The 20,801-nt window shown below is 40.5% G+C and overlaps 1 protein-coding gene and 1 long non-coding RNA gene across 3 annotated transcripts; one reads left to right on the forward strand and one right to left on the reverse strand.

Moving 5' to 3' along the window:
* Positions 1-2,204: 2,204 nt before the first annotated feature.
* Positions 2,205-3,206, forward strand: LOC117640750. Its single transcript, XR_004587452.1, has 3 exons — positions 2,205-2,361; positions 2,677-2,801; positions 2,994-3,206. It is a non-coding gene; the product is annotated as an uncharacterized LOC117640750 (long non-coding RNA).
* A 10,037-nt stretch (positions 3,207-13,243) lies between these two features.
* Positions 13,244-20,005, reverse strand: LOC117640747. Of its 2 annotated transcripts, none has more exons than XM_034377634.1 (3): positions 19,855-20,005; positions 15,514-15,815; positions 13,244-13,340 (listed from the first exon to the last, which is right to left on the reverse strand). In XM_034377634.1, the coding sequence occupies exons 1-3, from the start codon at positions 19,875-19,877 to the stop codon at positions 13,261-13,263; spliced, it is 405 nt and encodes a 134-aa protein (XP_034233525.1). In that variant the 5' UTR covers positions 19,878-20,005; the 3' UTR covers positions 13,244-13,260. The 2 variants fall into 2 exon arrangements, with proteins under 2 accessions (XP_034233525.1, XP_034233524.1); XM_034377633.1 differs by having other exon boundaries at positions 13,244-13,358.
* Between the last annotated feature and the right edge of the window lie 796 nt (positions 20,006-20,801).

A 20,801-nucleotide genomic window follows, 5' to 3' on the forward strand; every position in this document is an offset into this window, starting at 1 on the left:
CACAACCGAGGGGATTTTCACTCCCGTGTTGCTCCGTAGTAACGCGTATTTTTAAGCGTATTAATGCGTATTAAAGCAGAATAGTCAGCGTAGTAGCATGCGTAATGTGGTGATACGGCTTTGCAGCCCTCCGCCCCCTGTCCATGCACTTAGTCAGAATCCACAATTATTCACCACGGAGAGACCCCACGCTCTGGTTACACTGAAAAAAGTACTTTAGTGAATGTTACTATACGCGTATAGTAAGCCCATTAATAGTGCATGGCACTTCAAGTTCAGTGCGCGTTACGAAACGCTTATCGTAAAAGTTACTATACGCTTTGGTAAGCGTTCTTTGGTGGCTCCCACTGCTGTATAGTAAATGCAACTACACCGGTGTTGTCACCTGCCCCTCCCCTTGCCACATCCCCCCGCTGAGACCCGCCGCGCGGCCACCCCCACCCCTCCCACTCCTGCCGATCGGCGCGCTGCTGCCTTGCGGGCGTTCGCTCTCTGCAGGCGATGGCCCTCCCGGGCGAGGGTGGCCGAGTGGTACGGCATCGGCTCGGTGTGCCGACGGCGCGGGTTCAATCCCGGGTCGCAGCAGAGGTGTAAGTGGCAATTCAAGACCATTCGGCTCCACCGCGAAGGGCAGATCATGAGGTGGGGAGGGGAGAGGTCCTGCGGCGGCAGCCGCTCGCATTTTGATTGGTCGGTATCCGTACTATACGGTAGTGCGGTTTACTATACGGCATAGTAGAATACACTGTTAATTTTTAGTGGCTTACACTAAACGGCTGTATAGTAACATTCACTATTAATTCCAGCTGTCGAAAAGTTACTATACGGTATAGTAAAAGTTACCATCGGTTTGGTGACCATTACTAAACATTTTTTTCAGTGTAGCCAGCCAGCCGGCCCAGCGAGCCCATGCGCGCGGCGGCGATACCCCACGCGCTGCCAATCCGCTACGCCGCCACCGCACTTGTGTCACCAGGCGGGAACAAAATTGTATCACCGTCGGATGTGCTTAAAATTGCATAACTCGTGGGACCAAAAACGTCCCATGACATTTAGTGTGTACACTGATATCTGAGTTGCGATGATCACCTCACTTTTTGAGCGATACAATTTTCATCGCAACTTATTGCAATGAGCACAACAAAACTTTGCGATTGAATTCTGCTTTGCGATACATACAACAAAATTTAGCGATGAAACTTTGTACCGCACAAAAATGCAATGAAAATAAAGACTACGCAGGCAGCTTGAAGAATCGCATAGCAAAGCGATCCACATACAGACTATAAACCTAACCGATCACCCAATTCTTAAATTGTTAAGCTATTCAGGTATATACAATGTGTCTTGTTCAATCATCATCATAGCTGATAAACCTCAGCAAAGTTTGGATGCGTATAAAAACAAAATATGAAATTATAGGGCACTAACGGGTGTAATGGCTTTGGGCATTTGGCTCTTTAAAGATCTAAATAAAGTAGTTGACCATTAGCTCTAAGCTTTGAGTGATGAAAGGCTTATAGGTCTGGGTCACTGATGCTGGATTGTTGACATACCTTATGTTTACTGTCACCATATGATCCTCACTCAACACTTAAAAGACAAGTAAAAGACTAACTTGTTGCTGTTCTTGGGTGGAAAGGATTGGCAAGAGCTTCAAGACATGACTTTGACACTTCACCAAAATACCTGAGAACGCACTTGTTCCATGAAAATGCCAATCTGCTTGGAACTGCCGAATTTGAGAAAAAAGAAAAGCCTAAATGCTGGTTGAACGCGGCGCTGTCACTCACTCAATCCATCTTGAGTTAAACTGTTTACAGCTGCACCTGCACAGAGGGCAGACGACCCACGATAGTGCGAATAAGATCGTCGTCGTGCACATATGGGTTCTGTTTTGCGCCGCAAGAGTTCGACTGCAAACAGGTAGCCGTTTGTTTATTTTACTATTTTCGAAAATATAAATCGAGCTGTCGCATTTCGTGGCTGGGTATTGCATTACTCAACTCTCCTTGGGCTCTCGTTCTGTTTCGTGAAGCCATGTTAGTGCTGCCATCAATTTATCATTCAGTTTTGTGTTGATTTCGACCAGTGCCTAACCCTTCTACTAATTGAGAGCATACTTGCCCTTTTCTATTAGGTATGTTTTGCTTTGCTTTTCTGATAACTGACATATTTTGTTTAGGGTGAAAGGGAGTCAGGATTCTTTTCCCATCCTTCAGGAGAGTTTGTCGCTGAGGGATTCCCACGGACGATGGTTTTGGATTGGACGAGCAGCCGCTCGTCCTGTGAGCAGCATGGAGCCCAAGTGTCCAGACCGCCATGCAGGACTGAAGTTTTTGTTCAACTAATAGGTATTTGGTAAGAGACCAATGTGGACTATGTTCTTAGAAAGATATTGAAGTGTACTTTCAAATCTTTATTATCTTTGTGGTGTCACTGAGCTCAGGCATCTGACTGAGAAATTACCGAAGTTTAATTCAGAGCTTACTCTGAAAGCAATCCACTTTGGAACTTGAAGTTAGTTCAGGTTTGAAAGATGACTCAAAACACTCATAAAATTATCACTGTTTGTTTAAGAAAAGTATCCTTTCTCAAATTTAGAGATTCACTGGCCATGAAACATTGCAATTTCTGTACATGTAAGTCTAATGACTTTGTTTTGTGCATTTCCAGGGTGAAAGGTGAGAAGTCAACTGTTCGTAATTGAATGGTCTTCTGCTAAGAACAGCTTCAGCCTACTGATCAGGACACCTTACAGTCACTCTGTAAATAAGTGAGAAACTGCGCCCTCCATGTAGGTAATAAAATTGTTTGTTACTATCAATTTTCAAACTGCGAGTAAATGCTCTCCTACATTTTGATTATATGTACTTTTTCTTCCAATGCTCATTAAAATTCAATGCATTCTTCAGAATTTTGTGCTGGTATCTGTTTTGTTAAAACAGTTGAGTTTGTATGGTCATTTGGCTTTTCTAACTCTGTGATTCCAGGTTCCGCTGTTGCTGTCACCCTGCCCTTCGAGACTAGTTGCAGAACTACATTTCTGTCACCATTCTTAATCAAGATCTCTGCTGGACCTTGGGTAAACCGTCCTGCCCTGGTTCATATTTATTAGATTGTAACCAAATTCATAACAATGTAAACTGTTTTGTGATTGTGTTCAGTAGATTGTTTTGGGTTAGGGAACAGATTTAAAAAAAAAGACTGTCAGTTGACAACAGCAAAACCTTGATACCATGTATGAGTTCATCAAATTGTTATCAAAGCTTTTACAGAAAACAGTGACAGGGAAGAGAGATTAAAATAATCTTTAAGTTAACAACAGCAAAACCTTGATACAATGTATTATTTCATCAAATTATCACCAAAGGTTTTACAAAAAATAATTACAGATTAAAAAAAAAAACTTGTTTTCTTTCGTATCCTATTAGAAAATCAACATCAGCTGAAGATTTTTGATTTCTTTCACTCAGTAGTCAGCTTAGGAGGATAAAGTAAAGTTATTTGATACTGTCATATTTTCTCACAAAAGTGGTGTAGGTGCTATGGGCACTTTGTTTTGCAGTTTGGATGCACATAGTGCCATGAACATTCTTTTCAAGAAATCGTAGGAAACTTTTGTAGGCATCGGGAAAATTAATGTTACCTATGAAGTATGGTGCAAGTAATTGCAAGACTATTTCACAAGGGGTTGGATCTTCAATAGTGCCAAGGCAAGTGCTGTACATTTTCAGGTAGGAGCGACTCAGCACCTCATCGCCCAGCTCATCTATCAATGTGGTTGCTAGCACACAAGGGGCATGTCCAGCATGGTATGTCTTAGTGTGCATTCGACCTTCTGCCTCTCCTTCCTAAAAAACAAATTTTGTTTTTGTTAAAGCTCCACTAGTATATTATATTTAGAGCACTGGGTGGTTTACTTACATCTCTGATGTCAATAGGTGGTGTAATTTTTTTGTCTACACTTATAAGCACTTTAGGGGTGATTTCCTCATAGAGGTTTACTAGAATGCGCAAGATGTCGGGCCCACTGTCACAACCCATATTGAAAAATGTGCTGAGTTTGGCGACCATATTTTTGAAATTGTCTCTCATCACTTCTTGCTTTATCTTGAGATGAAGGCAGTGCTCATAAATTATCTACAAATCATAGCAGATGCTACATTAGTCCATAGTACATTCAAGCATTGAAAGTAACTTAGAGATAAAGCTCACTAAAAGTTATCCACTGAATCAAGGATCCTTAATTAAGACCATATTTCTTTAATTACCAGCTTTCCATCTTTGTAGTGAGGGTAACTCTCCCAAATTTCTTGACATTTTTGTGCTCTTGTTTCAGGGTCTGCAGCTTTATAAGCAATATCAAACTCCACTTCCCGAATCTCCAATGTTCTTCCAATTAAGAACTTCACTCGTATTTGATCAGAGGTCCCAGCACGCAACTCTGCATTCATTGCCGCCTCTTCAGATTCATCTTCACTGCTAGAAGAGAAAAAAAAACAAACATATAAAACAGGTAAATCTCATCAAATTATAATTTTCAGAAAAAAGTTTAAGACTCATCAAACATAGTTTAATACTGACCAAACAATTTTGAAGTCCCCAGTAATTTTTGATTTTGACTGAAGCTTAGCTGCCTGCCTTCGAGGTTTGGTATTAGCATCATAGCTTCTTTTGCCTCGTATGGATGCACTAATGCTACCAGAGAGACTTGTCTGAAAGGAAACAAACATATACTCACCCTATATTATTTATTATTTTAATTGATCCAATATGACTTTAACAAGTCTTAAGGTATTAATTTTGACGATGTCAACATATGTGTATGTGAAAGACAAATAAAGTATCTGAATCTGAATCTGAGTAATGCCTTCCAGTATGGCATTGGCAAATTTGTTTGCAACATTTGAACTACGCCACTGTTGTTAAAATGCTTAATAATTAGCCAGTACTTACAGAACCAGTTCCATCGCCATCTACATCTGCCAATTGAGGATACTTTTTTACTATGGCTATGCTCATATTGGTCCTTTCTGAGTTTGAGAGGTAAAGAACGGGACGCTTTGATAGTATATGACTGCGTATGTCAGCTAAAATATAGATCATGTTTGGGTTTCCAGCTAGAATGGACCTAACTGAACTGTCACTAAACTTAGGCATGAGTTTAGAGCCTACTAGTTCATCGCCTGGCAGAAACTTCAACTGTAAAGAAATGGACTTTGTTTTGTCAAACAAACACCTCTAAAGCATTTTTGTAACTTCAAATAGTTTTGGTTATACCTTTGTGTTAGGCCTCCGCTTTTTCTTATTACTGGAACCCCCTTCAATAATTTCATCATCACTGGGCTCAGAATTTTCAGTGTTTTCTATTCCACTTGTGGCTTTACCAGCACCACTGGGACCTGCTTCACCAATTGGGTCATCAATTGACTCAGAACTTTCAGCCTCTGCAATCCTCTTCTGAAGCCTTTGGCTGGTCCTTTTGGGCGGTGGAGCCTACATAATTATTTAAATTTGATTGAAAGTTGTGGCTGAGTTAAACAAAACAAAACTTGTGTAGCATGCATCCTTACCCTAGTGGAAGAAGTTCTTTTTTGTTTTGAAGCGTGTTTTATATTGGGTTTAATTACTTCTCCTTTTTGTGGTTGAAACGGTGTTTTTGTAAGGCCTTCAAAACAAAAATTTTATGTTATTAATATGGTTAAATTTCATCAACAGGTTAAAGTCCATTTCAAGTTAATGGGACTAACCAAGTTTCATCTGCTGCTCATGTAGCTCAAAACGATTTTTTTCTCTTTCTTTCAATGCTTTTGGCATTTTCTTCCATTCATCTTCCAAATAATACTCCCTTACCTCCCCGTACCAATCGTCATCATGACTATCATCCCCCAGATCCGATAATTCATGCTCTTCAAACTGAAAATAAACAAGCAAAAGAATAACGGCTTCTTCAAAGTAATGAATCTAAATCATAACAAGAAAATTTGTTTGAGCTAAGCTGAAGACCCTTATAGAATCAACTAACATACCGGTAATGTCAAGGGTAATGTTTTGGAACAGCATGGCTCATAATCAAGATCCATAGGAGGGCTGTGTGCAATAGATTTACGGGTCCCTTGCTGATGTTTGATGGACTCTGAGGGATCAGGCTTTCTCAAAGGACTTGTGTTTTCTTGTAGAGGCAGTTTTGGATCAATATTTTCTTTATTGATCTCTCTTTCCATGATATTCATCTTAAATTCATTCTGAAAAACATAGATTAAAGCAAATTTAATATCTTAAATTTAATATTGCCATCATATCATTATTAAAACTTACTTTGTTTGCAACTGAAGCACGAGGGCTTGAGGTCACTTGGATTTGCTGCAATAAAAATTAATGCGTATTACCAATAAATCAATGATAATGTTTTGTTTCGAAATGTGTTAAACCATACAACTTACTTTTAACGGAGTAGTATGGACATCATTTCCACTTTCAGGTAGAGACTGAAAACAACAAATGTTCATTAAACTCCTTATGGATATGTATTACATTCACGTTTATTTCTTAACCTCTTCCCCCTGGGCCTTAGGTGAAAGTTTTCAATCAAGTTGGAGGACCTTTGTCATGGTTGTAGGTTCTGACTAAGCAAAGCAAATTACCTGACCAAATTGTAGAGGAGTCCATGCCACGTATACCTCTTCACCACCTTTAAATTCATATTTCCGTTTGATTTCCACCTTGGCGTTGAGTCCACGGTGAAACATACTGTAGGTAGGAGCGAACTGAAGTCGTCTTGCCTTGAGCACCTCATCCTCTTTGCAAAGGGATTCAAATTCGCATTTCAAGCCATTAATGGTGTTAGGTTCAATATCGATGACAAATGTTCGACCCTCCAAATGAACGAATACTTCGGTCATTTTTCACAACTAAAGTTTCTGAGAACAGGGATCCAAACTGCCGTACTCGTTGAAAGTTCGCTGGTCGAAATCTGGAAACCGTTTCAGTAGCTTCCTGTTCCCGCTTTTGTCACTGCTGCCAACGCACCCAATTTTCAAAGTAAATCATTTTTATAGCAGAATGCAGGATTCAAAGCGTTGTTAGGTAGAAAAACCCTGTTACATTTTGATTTTTTTCTCAATTTGATAATATTTCTGTTGCTAAACCGTTGACAATCTTTAATTTAAAAGTGAAAATATCTTCTTTTTTTTCTTGCAGTTGGCCATGAATATTCGAGTTTTATTTCGATTTGGTAGAATTGCGTAACATAAGTAGAATGGTTTACTGCCATTAAATAGTGTATTTATCTAGTTATCAGACTTTTCTGTAATTCTGGGACATTTTTAGGCTCTGAATACTTTTATTGACCCCTTTTTACATGTGTTCCGAGCAGGCATGGTCGATGGAATCGATGGATCGATAGATCGATTGATCGATGGGTAGCAGTTAGCATCCGGTTTTCTGAGATCACGGTAGTTTGGTTGAGGCTGGCACTGGGCTGGCATGGACAGCGAAGGAGGGGCTGGATTTTAAAGTAGTTTTAAGTGTTGTGGCTGAAGAAATGTAACGTGTTGTTCATAATTTTTCTACATCGGCCCCGCCAAATTTCTAAAATGTTTAAGTGCCCTGTTTGCCATGGCACTTATCCCTCCAGGGACAGTCTTCATGAACACATTTTGAGTGTTCACAGAGGGAAACCAGTCCCTTCCATTCAGTATTCATGCAATCGCTGTGGCAAAACAACAAGTAATTTTGAAACTTTGAGAAAACACCTGCAGTTTTGTGAAGTGGTTGCTCAACCAAAACAACCAAATCAACCACATGGGAGCGATATGCCAGGTTAGGGACGTTGTACCTCTTGCTAGCAGTGGTGTTCCAACAGAAATCTTAAACTGCAAATTTCTTTTTGTTCTTGACAGAAAAAGGCTTTTACTCTCATACTTTGGCTTTCACTAATTGACTTAATTTTGCATGTTCACAGGTACTTCATCAACTGATGATAATATTTATACAGCTGATGATTCAGACTCTGCCTCCGAGCAAAACAAAGAAGCTCAATGTTCGGATGAAGAAGAAGTCAGCGAGGATGAGCCCATTGATGGTAAGTCCTATCGATTGCACTAAATTGAGGTTTTAATAAGAGCTCTCAAGATCACCTTCTGTTAGTTTCAGTATTTTCTCTTGCCCTATTTTTAAATTACATATTGTTTTGTTTTGCCTCCTTTTTCTGAGTGATAGTTTATTTATTTTTCTTCTTCTCCTTTCAGTTGTACTCGAAGAGCGTCTTCAAAAAGAAGTTGCTGATTTTTTGGTTGAAATTAAAGAAAAGCATAATGCTACTCAGACAATTATTGATGCTATAACTACTGGCATTAAAAAGATACAGAAGACATTTATTGATGTGATATGGGTAGGTTGTCAGAATGTAGTGAATACGTAATTAGTGTTGTTTGGTTGTATATGTTTGAAATGAAGCTGACAGTTGCGTATTGTTTTTGTTTTTGTTTCAGAAACTGATTCAAGAAAAGGCGGGTGTTGAAGAATTTGTGAAGTGTGACGACCTGTTAGAATTGTTGGAAGATGTGAAAGAATTCAACATTTTTGAAGGAGTTGAAAGTGCTGATGACCTTCTAGATTATTTGCAAGAACATGCAGGATTAGTGAAACCTGAGAAAGAAGTCCTCCGGAAAGAAGAAGTACTTCAGAATGGAAAACTAGTGTCAAAGGATGTTCATTATTTCTATTATGTTCCATTTTTGGATCAACTTGAGCGTCTATTGCAGTGCAAGGACGTTTTAAAATGTGTTGATAATCCCAGGGTCTCAGAAGCAGATATGCTAAAATCTGTGTTAGATGGCACAATGTATCTAGAAAATGTTGTTGTTTTGAGAAACAAGAATGGTGATACACTCACTATCCTCTTTTACCACGATGGTGTGGATGTTGTGGACTCAGCCTCTGCCAGGTCAGGAAAGCACGCAATGACCTTCTTTTATTGGCTCTTGGGAAATATATATCCAGAATTAAGGTCTACTGACAAAGTAGTGCAACTTTATGCTGTGGTGAAGACAACAACTTTAAAGCTGTATGGATATAGTAAAATTTTGAAGAATTTTATTGAAGGGTTGAACAAGTTGTCTTCACCTGAAGGTGTTTCAATGAACATTTGCGGTGTAGAAAGAAATTTCCATGGAATTTTACAGGCATCTTGTGGTGACTACCCAGCAAACGCAGCTATAGGAGGTTTTAAAGAGAGTGTATCAGCTGAAAAGCCATGTGGAATGTGTTTGGCCTCTAATGGAGAGAATTATTTGCAAATAACCAACATTGAGTCATTTGAGAGAAGAACTAAAGATTTGCATCAAGACCACATCAATGAAGTTGAAAATTACGCTGAAATGACCACTAAAGAAAAAGCTGCTCTTGGTTATAACCCATCTGTCCTTTATGGTGTGAATTGTAGAAGTGAATTGTTGGACATAGACTATTTTGATGTTACAAAGGCCCTAACTCCAGATTTGATGCACATAGCTCATGAAGGTGTTGTTGAGTTTGTATGTCGTCTTGTGCTTATTCATGTTATCAAAGAAGAAGGTGCATTCACCCTTGGGGAAGTGAATGCACGAATTCAAGACTGCTCCAAAGCCTTTGAAAAAGACAGGCCTGGTTTGATTTTGGATGATCATCTTTGCTCCACGAAAAAACTACGCCAGACTGCTGCTCAAATGAGGGTATTGTCTCTGATCCTTCCTATTGTATTGCAGAAGGAAATGGACAATGGTGAAGTGTGTTTCCCTGGCAATAGAGACTATCTTGACTGTCTATTAAGTCTCAACAAAGTTATGAATTTATGCTTATCTTATGACTTTCATGTTTCTGATGTCCCTCTTTTGAGACGGAAGATCAAAGTTTTTCATAAAAGACTTCTCAAAATAGTTCCTGACCCAAGTATGGCAAAAGTTCATTTTCTCCATCATTTGGCTGACCAAATATTACTTCAAGGTGGCATAAGGCAAGTAGCATGCTTTCGTTTTGAGGCACACCATAAATTGTTTAAGAGACTAATGAAGATAGCAGGCAACTTCATCAATCCCCCAAAGTCTCTTTCATACAGACATCAAGCAAAGCAATGCCGCCAAATGATGGGGGCTAACTACCTTTATGAAGGTCATCAATACACTGTGACTAAGGATGTGTCTACATTGATGGACCGCAATCTTAATCGAGTCAGAGTACTGTTCCCAAACAGTGGAAAGATTGAACAACTTTCAAGACTGACAATTCATGGAACTCTCTTCAGAGAATCAACTTTAGTATTGTTGTCTGATTCTGATCTCCCAGACTTTGGCCTGATCAAGAAGATTTTCATGGTGGATAAGAAGAACTTTGCCTTTGTTTGCCAAAAGGTTACTACTCTTTGCCTAGCAGCTGATGTGAATGCCTTTGAGCTGTCTCAAGTGTCCGCTCTAATCACTGTTGATGCTGAGAAACTGCTTTATCCGCATCCCATTGTGAGTCTGAAATGGCAAAGGAAATGGTATGCCCTTCTGTTGGGCCACAGGAAACTGCTAGCATAAAAGGTATTGTACTCAATTTGTATTGTCCTATGCAAAGTGCTGTATACTTGAAACATTAATTGTTTGCTTGTTATTTAACAACCTAATAATAATGATTTGTTTCTTTTTCTTTTTCATGATAAAATTTCTTTGACTCATCAGCTCCAGTGACCTAACAAATTCAATCATAGTAAAGCTTTGTAAATTTAAATTTTCTTCAACTCATCAGCTCCAGTGACTTAATAATTCAATCATTAGTATGGTTTTGTAAATTAAAATTTTCTTCAACTTATCAGCTCCAGTGACGTAACAAATTCAATCATAGTATAGTTTTGTAAATTCAATGACCTTTCCATGGATTTGCTGATGAAAATATCAACTTGTGACAAACTAATGCTTATTCTTCTCCTCGCATACTGAGACTCAAGGTAAAATACCATGTTTAAATATTTTGTCTTGCTAATAATTTAAAAAATGTTCACATTCTTTGGTTTTCTTATCTTTTTATTTTATTTTTGCAGCAAAGCATAACCATCCATGCAATTAGTGTCATAAGAAAGCAGAATCCAAGGAGCTGTGTAACTGAAGCAGCTACAGGAGTACTGCACCATTGGCACAGGCCTTGGTGTGGAATTAAGCAAGGAAGCGAAGTTGGAAGCAGGATTGCAGAAGCAGCCAGCAGCACGAGCAAGTTGGTGTTGCGAAGGGATGCCTCAGGGTCTGCCAAACAAACTTCACATTCAACACCAAGCAGCAACATGCACTACCGTCATGAAGGAAAGGAATCATTTCAACATTATGTAAAAGGTAATCCATTAACACGCTGTTAAAACTTAATCAAATCTTGAGTTACAAAAAGAGGAAACTAATGAATAGTCTTACTAGTGTATTTTCCTAAAAAATGATTTTATTATTCTTACTGATTGTTTCTTTTCTAGGGAGACTTATGATGCTGTAAAGATTTTTCTAGACTGTCTTGCAGAGTTCCTTCATTAGTTTTGGACTGTTGATAGATTTAAAATTGATTTGGCTTGAAGGAACTCTTGGTACTCACTCTCTACACTTGACAATATAAAAGACTTCAAAATTATCCTCGTTTGTGGTAAGGACACTTAAGATGACTTCATTTTTTTATACTGGCTGATTCTTTGTTGACTATTTGTTTGCTTGATTTTTCTGCCGATAACCCAATCATTGTGATTTGTTTCTTTTTCTTTTCCATACTGATTTGTCTACATCTCATCAGCTCAAACGACGCAACAAATTCAATTGTCATATTGTTTGGTTAGTTAAAAGATCTTTCCGAGGATTTGCTGATAGAAATAACGGCTCTTGACAAACAAAAGCTGAATCATTTCCTCCCAATGAGATTCCAGGTAAAATGCTATGTTAAATTATTTTGCCTCGCTCAGTTTGAGTGTTACTTATAAACAAATAATTCAAATGTACCATTTTTTTTATTTCAGAATTTCATTACCTTTTATGCTGCCAGAGGCTGGGTCCAAGCAGCTTTCCAAGTGGAGCTGCTACAAGAACTCTGCACCAGTGACACAGGCCTCAGTGTGGAATTAAGCAAGGAAGCGAAGTTGGAAGCAGGATGGCAGAAGCAGCCAGCAGCACGAGCAAATTGGTGTTGCGAAGGGATGCCTCAGGGTCTGCCAAACAAACTTCACATTCAACACCAAGCAGCAACATGCACTACCGTCATGAAGGAAAGGAATCATTTCAACATTATGTAAAAGGTAATCCGTTAATGCACGCTGTTAAAACTTAATCAAGTCTTGAGTTACAAAAAGAGGAAACTAATTAATAGTCTTACTAGTGTATTTTCCTAAAAAATGATTTTATTATTATTACTGATTGTTTCTTTTCTAGGGAGACTTACGATACTGTAAAGATTTTTGTAGACTGTCTTTAACTTCATTAGTTTCTGTACCCCAGAAGCACAGTGCAGACACAAGTTTTGGAACACTTGGTACTCTCTACACTTGACAGTATAAAAGACTTCAAAATTATCCTCGTTTGTGGTAAGGACACTTTAGATGACTTCATTATTTTATACTGATTGATTTTAAGTTGACCATTTGTTTGCTTGATTTTTCTGCTGATAACCCAATCATAGTGATTTGTTTCTTTTTCTTTTTCATACTGATTTGTCTACATTTCATCAGCTCCAATGACTCTACAAATTTAATTAAAAGATCTTTTTATGGATTAACTGATGGAAATAACGGCTCTTGGCTAACTGAAGCTGAATCTTTTCTTCACATGAGACTCCAGGTAAAATACTATATTGAATTATTTTTTCTTGCTTATTTTGAGTGTACCATTTAAAAAAATTCAAACTTATCATTCTTCTTTTATTTTCAGAATATCATTACCATCCATGCAGCTAGTGCCTGGACTCTACAAAGTCAATTAGAAGATCTTTCCATGGGTTAGCTGTTAGCTGATGGAAGTAATGGCTCTTGACTAACTAAAGCTGAATCTTATTCTCACACTGAGACTCTAGGTAAAATACTATATTAAATTGTTTTGTCTTGCTTAAATTGAGTATTACTTTTAAAAAAAATTTCAAACTTACCATTCTTTTTTTTATTTCCAGAATATCATTACCATCCATACCGCTAGTGCTTATCAGATGGCTGGGTCCAAGCAGCTTTCTTACTGGAGCTGCTACAAGAACACTGCGCCATTGACACAGTGCCTCGTTGTGGAATCAAGCAAGGAAGCCAAGCTGGAAGCAGGATGACAGAAGCAGCCAGCAGCACATGCAAGTTGGTGTTGGGAAGGGATGGTCTGCCAAGCAAATTTTATCTATAACAGTCAAATGGACACACATTATTTCCTTTTGTTGACATTGTTTGTGACTTCCTATTTCCTGTAAGAGAAAAAACTTCCATGTTTTGATTTATTTATTTATTTCAACATGTATTTCTGTATAGGATTGGATGGTAATAGATTTGTGACTCAGGCAACGCATTCTTTTCTGTCACCAATTTCATCGCAGTATATTTGCTCACTATTTTCATCGCAATGTTTTGTATTCCTAATTTCATCGCAGAACTTTGCGCTACATAGCTATGTTGTCCTTTTTTTGTGCGATACTGGTATCATCGCAATTTATTTTGCGATACCAAGTTATCACCCATGGAATGCGATGAAAGCTGGGAATCGCAAACTTATTTTTCATCGCAGCTTTTTGTGTTGAAAGTATCGCAACTCAGATTTCAGTGTATGAACGTGTAATAAGCGCGTAATAACTCGTTTTGACGCGTATTAACGCGCCATGAGTGCGTTATAACGTTATGACGTGAAAGTACGCGCGTATTACTCCGTAGGTGGATATGAAGAGTGAAAACCCCCTCGGGCACAACGACCAACACCAAAATTTAATATAACTTAACCTATAAACTTGTAAGATTTCGCTCGTCTCCATGCATGTAAACCGTCGTTCTGAGAACCCGCATAGGGTCACTGCGGGGAAGAACTGGACAGGGGAAGAACTGAACACCCCATATTTCATTTCAAATACCGTATGCACAAGTGTTCCGTGGCATCAGCGGTTCATAAGATGATAGTGGTTAAGCCTGTGCATATGGTATTTGATGTAAAATATGGGGTGCTCAGTTCTTCCCCTAGCGATCCCAAACATACACATGTTCTTAGGACAAATTTTATTACAACTTTACCTTGAGTCGAAAGGGTATGCACTCTACGCTTTCGTGTACAGACTACTCGGTATAACGCGTTTGTTACGCGCGTATCACACTGTATTAGACGTGTATTACAGGACAGCTTGTACAGGGTAATTTACGAGTGCATACCCCCTCGCTTTGAGCCTAAAACCACGAGTTATAATATTTTTTATCTCGAAGTTGAAGAGCTGGCTGAGACCCCACTCCCATGCACGGTTACTTCAGTCGACCGCCGTTTTTTGTGAACCTCACCGGGAGGAGCTGATGTTAAAAATCGATCAGGCCTGGGCCAGGCTGCACCAACAACATCGGGCTCCCGGTGCCCAGGCAGTGATCACGGTGGCCTAATCCACTGGCCTCCCTCAAATTTTAAAAGCAATTTGCGTTCAATTTTCGATAAGACGGTTAAGCGAAACGTGTAGCTAACTTCAAACCAAGTAGACTGATGTAAAAATTATCTTTAGATTCAGATTTTTAACCGAGTTACGACGATTTTTTTGAACAAACGGAAATTGCCGTAAGTCAGCTATAAATTCGAATTTTGAGATAATTTTTATATCACTCTGCTTAGCTTGAAGTCAACTACACAATCCGCTAGACAGTTTGTTCTAAAATTGAACGCAAATTGTTGTATCAAAATTGAAGTAGGCCAGAGGACTAGACTGCCGTAATCCCTACCTGGAGCGGGCCGGGCAGCCCCGGGGCCAGCGAGGGCAGGCCTCATCTGGTCAGGATCGTCCCGAGCCAAGGTGGTGGGGATGACCATTGGTCAAAAACAAAAACAAAAAAAAGGTCACAAAAATCGGCGGTCGACTTGTCCACCACCATTCACTGTCATTCAATTTGCGATACTTTTACTACAAATTTTTGCTATAAAATGGAATTTGCAATTCCTACGATTTATCGCACCCTGGAGTGTAACAATTCAGTTATTGCAAAGTTTTGCAATAACCACCCCCTAATTTATGCGTTACAAGAGCCTTTTGTGCTCTTTTATTGCCAATTATTTTGCCATAATTCGTTACTGCATTTTCTTAGTAGGCACTATTGTAAACAAGTAATACTTTTATTGCAAAATTTTGCTATAATTTTTTTTATTGCACTTTTTTTGGTATGAATATTGCAAAACAGTACGATAGTTTTTTTTAGCAAAATATAGATTGTGGTTATCGCATTTTGAATGACAGTGTTCAGTCCTGAATGTTCTCTCAAGGTTACAGCACATTGTAAACTCTTTTGCCATGTAAGAAAGTACGCCGAAGCTTCGTCCTTACCTCCCAACCCCAGAGTGTCTCTGGCCTCCTCCCAAGTCTGGGTATCTGCCCCAACGGATGCGAGGAGGCTTTCCTTCAACCAGGCCAGTTTGAGGCTCTTCTCCTCCAGGGCACGAAGAGCATCTGATAAAGTGGCGTGCAGCTTCTCAACCCCCGCTGCGCAATCGTCGTTCGCCTGGAGGAGAAGCCGCGCCTCCTTGGCGCGCCCGGCCGAGAGGCCACAAATGATGTGGTCCTCGGTAAGGCATGAAGCTTCAAAATTTTTTCCGCATGTGACGCAGTGCATTGCTGATGATGGTTCCCTGCAAAAAATAAACGGAATTTTGTCATACAGTGGTCTTAGCAAATTTCTATACTTGTATTGGAAATCTGAATATCCGAAATACAGGGTGAGTTTTCTCATTCTGCCAATAATTTCTGGGTGGCTAGGGCACCCCTCGGAGATAATCTTTGGCCCGTCCCGTATTTATTATAAAATAAATACCAGAGGACGGGCACGGGCATATAGTATGATGCATCCTGTGCGTGCGTGCGTGCGTGCGTGCGTCCGAGGACTTCCCGTGGTCCGATCTTCTCCAAATTTGGTATGCAGTCTCCTTGGGTGACCCTTAGAACCGCCCGGTGGCAGCAAACCCGATCCGAGCCCCGGGGCCGCTGCTGCACGTGCATCATGGTTGACATGGGGTGGAGGAGGATTTCAGCAACGGGTGCAGTTATAAGGGCACGTATGGGTATTTTCGGAATCGAGGTGACGAGACAAAGCCAACGGTGCTGGTTTCGAGCAAATCGGAGAAGTTTGGACCTAGGTTTAAATCCCGGTAGGGTTTTTCGAGAGTGCTGATGACGGAAATGACATCCATTGACCCTATTCTAAGGTTCGAATACGATTTGGGCCAAATAAGACAAAATTTTCTGAATCCAGTTTGTTATCGATTCACACGTTTTCGAGGGTGCTGATGACGAAAATTACATCCGTTTTGACCTCGGATCCACGATTGAATCCCAGTAGGGTCAAATATAACTGTCCTCTATTGAAGATGGTTTGACCCCGACCCAGGTTCAAATCCCGTTTTAGTTAAACAAAACCGAAATTGTCGAATTTTAAAATGTACGGGACGGGCCAAAGTTGCCGATTTGTATCGCTACTTTTTCTGTTATTCACCAATGAACTAGTGGGCGCAAACGTCTAGATACCGAGATAATTGGTGTTTAGTAACTATCCGCTGCGCAGGCGACGTAGGTACCCGCTGCCACTGACTGTGGCAGGGTACTCCAAGAGGGGGGGCCGCGGGACTCGCGATAGTGCCACTGACCCCGGGGATGTCCTCGCAGAGTTCTGCCACCCACGCAAGGACAGCCGAGAGACCCACTGTTAAGGGGGGCATCACGGCACCCCCGTGAGACTTGCGGCGACCTCTCCCAAAGATATCACGAGGTTCGTGGTACATCCGCGAGACTCGAGGAACCCTAGCGAGTCCCGCGGCTCCCCCTCGCGGAGTCCTGCCACCCTCAGTGTCAGCGGGTGCCTACCTCGCCGGCGCAGAGGTCAGTTAGAAAACGCCAATTATCTCCGTACCTAGACGTTTGCGCTTACTAGTTCACTGGTAAAAAATGATCTCCTAGGGGTGCCCAAGCTACCCACAGATTATTGACAGAATGAGAAAACTCACCCAGGAATTTATCTAAATGTTTGGAACTTTTGCCATACGCGTCAAAAATTTGTAGGAAAATTCCTATACGTGTAAGAATATACCATCAATCAGGGGGTGGAAACGAGGCTGATTTGCCGGGCCTTGGCTGCGGCGATGCGTGCACGGCGGTTTTCAGCGTTTTCGCTGTTTTCCGGCGTTAGCTGGGAAACCACTTTTCAGCCAAAGTAGACGTCCAATCGTCAAAACCTTTGCGCGCATTTCAAGAGTAAGGATAAAGGATCAGGAAATAAGATCCTGGGGCCAAATCGACACTCACAAAAGGAGATATCTGAATTTTTATAACTTGTTAACACTTTTTTCGGCGTGTTCCGGCCCGAATCGCCGCGCTCGAACGCGGAAGAGCCTATTGCAACATGTTACAAATATGTCAATAACTCGTCCTGTGGGTGTCGAATCTTTAATCCGAGCTTATTTTCCCGAAGAATCAACATTACTCTAGAAGTGCGCGCACAGGATTTGTAAATGAGGTGTCTACTTTGGCTAGAAAGTGGTTTGCCAGGAACCACAAAAAAAACAACAAACAACGGCCGTGCACGCATCGCCGCAGCCAAGGCCCGCCAAACCACCCCGTTTCCACCCCCTGCATCAATCCGGTACATGTATAGGAACTTTGCGGTGTGATTGAAAGCCAAACGGGATTCTACATAGTTCATGCTCTGACGCATCTGAAGCACCCCAACAAAGTTTTTACAGTTATTCCGTACGGTGTTCAGAAGCCCCTAAAGCATGTCCGGAATTAGGACGCAAAGTGTCCTTATTCCAGACACCACAAATGCTTATTCGGTTTACATTTGTGAATTAGGGAAAACTGGCATCATATTTGGATTCGGCACATCCAAAAATATGGAAATCGACCTTTCAAACATTAGGAGACCGCAGTAATTCCATGGGAGATATTAAAAAAGCTTTGAAGTTCACAAATCACATTAAGCAACACATAGGGGGGGGGGGTTAGAAAAAATTGTCAAAACCAATGGATTGAGGAGTCTAGACCAAGGTTAACGCCAGCGCTCAGCTCGAAAATGAAGCCCATTTTGTCTTTGAATAAATATTCGACTGCTGAATCGCTAAATTTAATCCGTCCGGAATAGGGCAGTTTCCAAAAGTATCCATTCATACTGAGCCAGGTGAGGAAATTTTAGTTTCGGAACGTGATAACATGATGCACTCATACAAACTCCTACCTCGGGGATGCTTACTCCGCTAACCAGAGTCTATACCAGGCGAATAGAAAAGAGGGCGTAGCATTTCACCAGACACAAAAGTATGTTCATCAAAAGTACGCTCACTTCCGAACAAGCTTCCAAAAACCAAGCATGAAAGCACTCTTATGCTTGCTTATACTTGTGAACTCTTTTTCACTGCTGAGGCGTCCGTTGCTTTTAAGCCTTGTTTAAACGTGTGATGATGTTGCTTGTTTAAAAACTAACGTGACGCTTACCCCCGCCCCCTCGTGAGGGGTCATCTGTTAAACACGTAACGTATTTTGGCCATTTTTGACCTCCAATTTCGTCTAAAGTAAATTGTCTTTAACAGTCTTCTAGTGACTTTCCACGCCCAGGATTCCGTTAATCCACCATTAAGTGTAGTATTCTTGGCTTTTATCAGCTTGGGAGTTGATTTTTTTATTCACGGTTGTCTGTGGAGATCCGTTTAAATATGAACTGAGCCCCCGGGGCAGTTAGTGACAATTTTCCGTGGGGCACATGTGTACAACGTGGCTATTCAACTTTTTGTTGCCAACCACTCTTTTTCGAATTTATTTGTTAAGTAAACATGTTTTTTGACGTCATTAATCCATTTTCGAACTTGAATGTTCAAAAATGTCTTTCGTTTATAGCCAATTGGTGTTACGCCAGGACGTGGCGCAGACATATTTTTGCTTTACCCGAATTTAGTGTTGTTTTCTAGACTTTGCATTCTTAATCAATGTTTTAACTTATGACGACTGAAATGTTCACCATCATCTACTTTACGACGATTTGGAACGGGAGAAACGCCTTTTCCAACCAAATTTGAGTTGATTTCCGGACAGCCGAAATTTTTTGTTGTGAGAACAAACAATTCGCTCTGACAGCGAACCGAATCGTTGGGTAGATTACCCAAACCTTAATCCCAACCGAAAATCAACTTAAAATTAGTTGACAGAAAGAATTCTTTATTTCCGTTTAGTGTGGCGTACATTTTCCCTTATTTCAGTATCTGGCAACTTGACGACTGTGACTATTTGCGGGGTCCCTCACTTTTTGTTGTTCTGTGTACACAGATAATATTTTTCGCCCAGAAACATGATCTAAGTGTATTTTGGTTAAGTGGGACTTTCAGTCGCTACAGAGGATCGGGTCTGAAAATCCGATTTGGCCGACCGGATTTCCGATTTCGTTTCCGGTCCTAAAACGTCTTTGACAAAAGTCCCCATTAAACGTTTTATAAGCCTAAATTAGCAGTCTAACTGACTTGGTACAACCAAGTGCAGAAACGCGGCTGGCATGCTAGCAGCGAAACAGAAATTTGAAAGAAATAGTGGTTTGGGCTCGTGGTCTGGCATAAGTTTGGTATCGGAACGGAAATCCGCGAAAACTAGCACAGCCTGTTACGCTATGCTTGCAGTTAAGAAAGTCCAACTTACTTGATGTCTGAAGTTGACGCCATGTTGTTCGAGCTGTGACAAAACCAAAAACAAAAATAAAAGTCTAGCGGCAAAAGAGAACCGTCGCCCGTCCGTTGCCGAAGGACACGTGGAAGAGGCGCATGAACAAGAAAAATGCACTGCGGCAGTGATTATCTCGTTGATTAATGAACAGCAAACGGAGCTTTATCGGGCGAGTAATGGCGGTGAGAACTATGGTTAGCTCTTCAGGTTACTGAGAATAAGGCCCACTGATACTTTGCCAGAGTGACGAAAGTCCATGATCTCTAACTTTTCAGGAGAGCGAAAACAAGTTAAAAAATTGATCTAGAAGATAGAAGTTTTGGATTTAATGGTTGAGAACAACACTATAGAGTCATGAAAAATTGCAACACTAATAAACACTTTAGACTGAGTCTGACGAAAGAGAATGAACAAGACCATAGACCGAAAACGGTAACAGAAATTGGCTTTCAGAGTTTTTACTTAATTTCACGAGACTGTCAAAACCTGTGACCCGACTATTACGTCTACTACGCTCTATTAAGCCTCAAAGTCATCGGGATTTCGCTGAAAACAGCCCAAAACAACCCAAAAATAGGTTAAATTAGAAGAATTTCGACTGTTACGCTACTTATACGCACGCTATTACGCGTGCTATTACGGACAGAGTGACCCGACTACTACGCGAGTGCATATCCCCTACGTGTGTTTCAGTGGTTTTACAATTCATTAGTGCAAACATAATACGTACTTTTTGTTTCTTAAAGAACAACGTACTTATGAATTGTTCAGTAGTGTACTGACTATTTATTTTCCTAAATAATTTTACAATGCAAATTGGTCATACTTTCATAAGTTTTGCGTGTAACAGTGAGGTCCCGCCCTGACACAGGTACAGCTCAGGCGGAGAGATGTCTCTAGACAGCGTTGCGCCGCCTGTTGCT

The sequence above is a fragment of the Thrips palmi genome, unplaced genomic scaffold, assembly GCF_012932325.1.
Source record: "Thrips palmi isolate BJ-2018 unplaced genomic scaffold, TpBJ-2018v1 HiC_scaffold_12, whole genome shotgun sequence".
Classification (NCBI taxonomy): domain Eukaryota; kingdom Metazoa; phylum Arthropoda; class Insecta; order Thysanoptera; family Thripidae; genus Thrips; species Thrips palmi.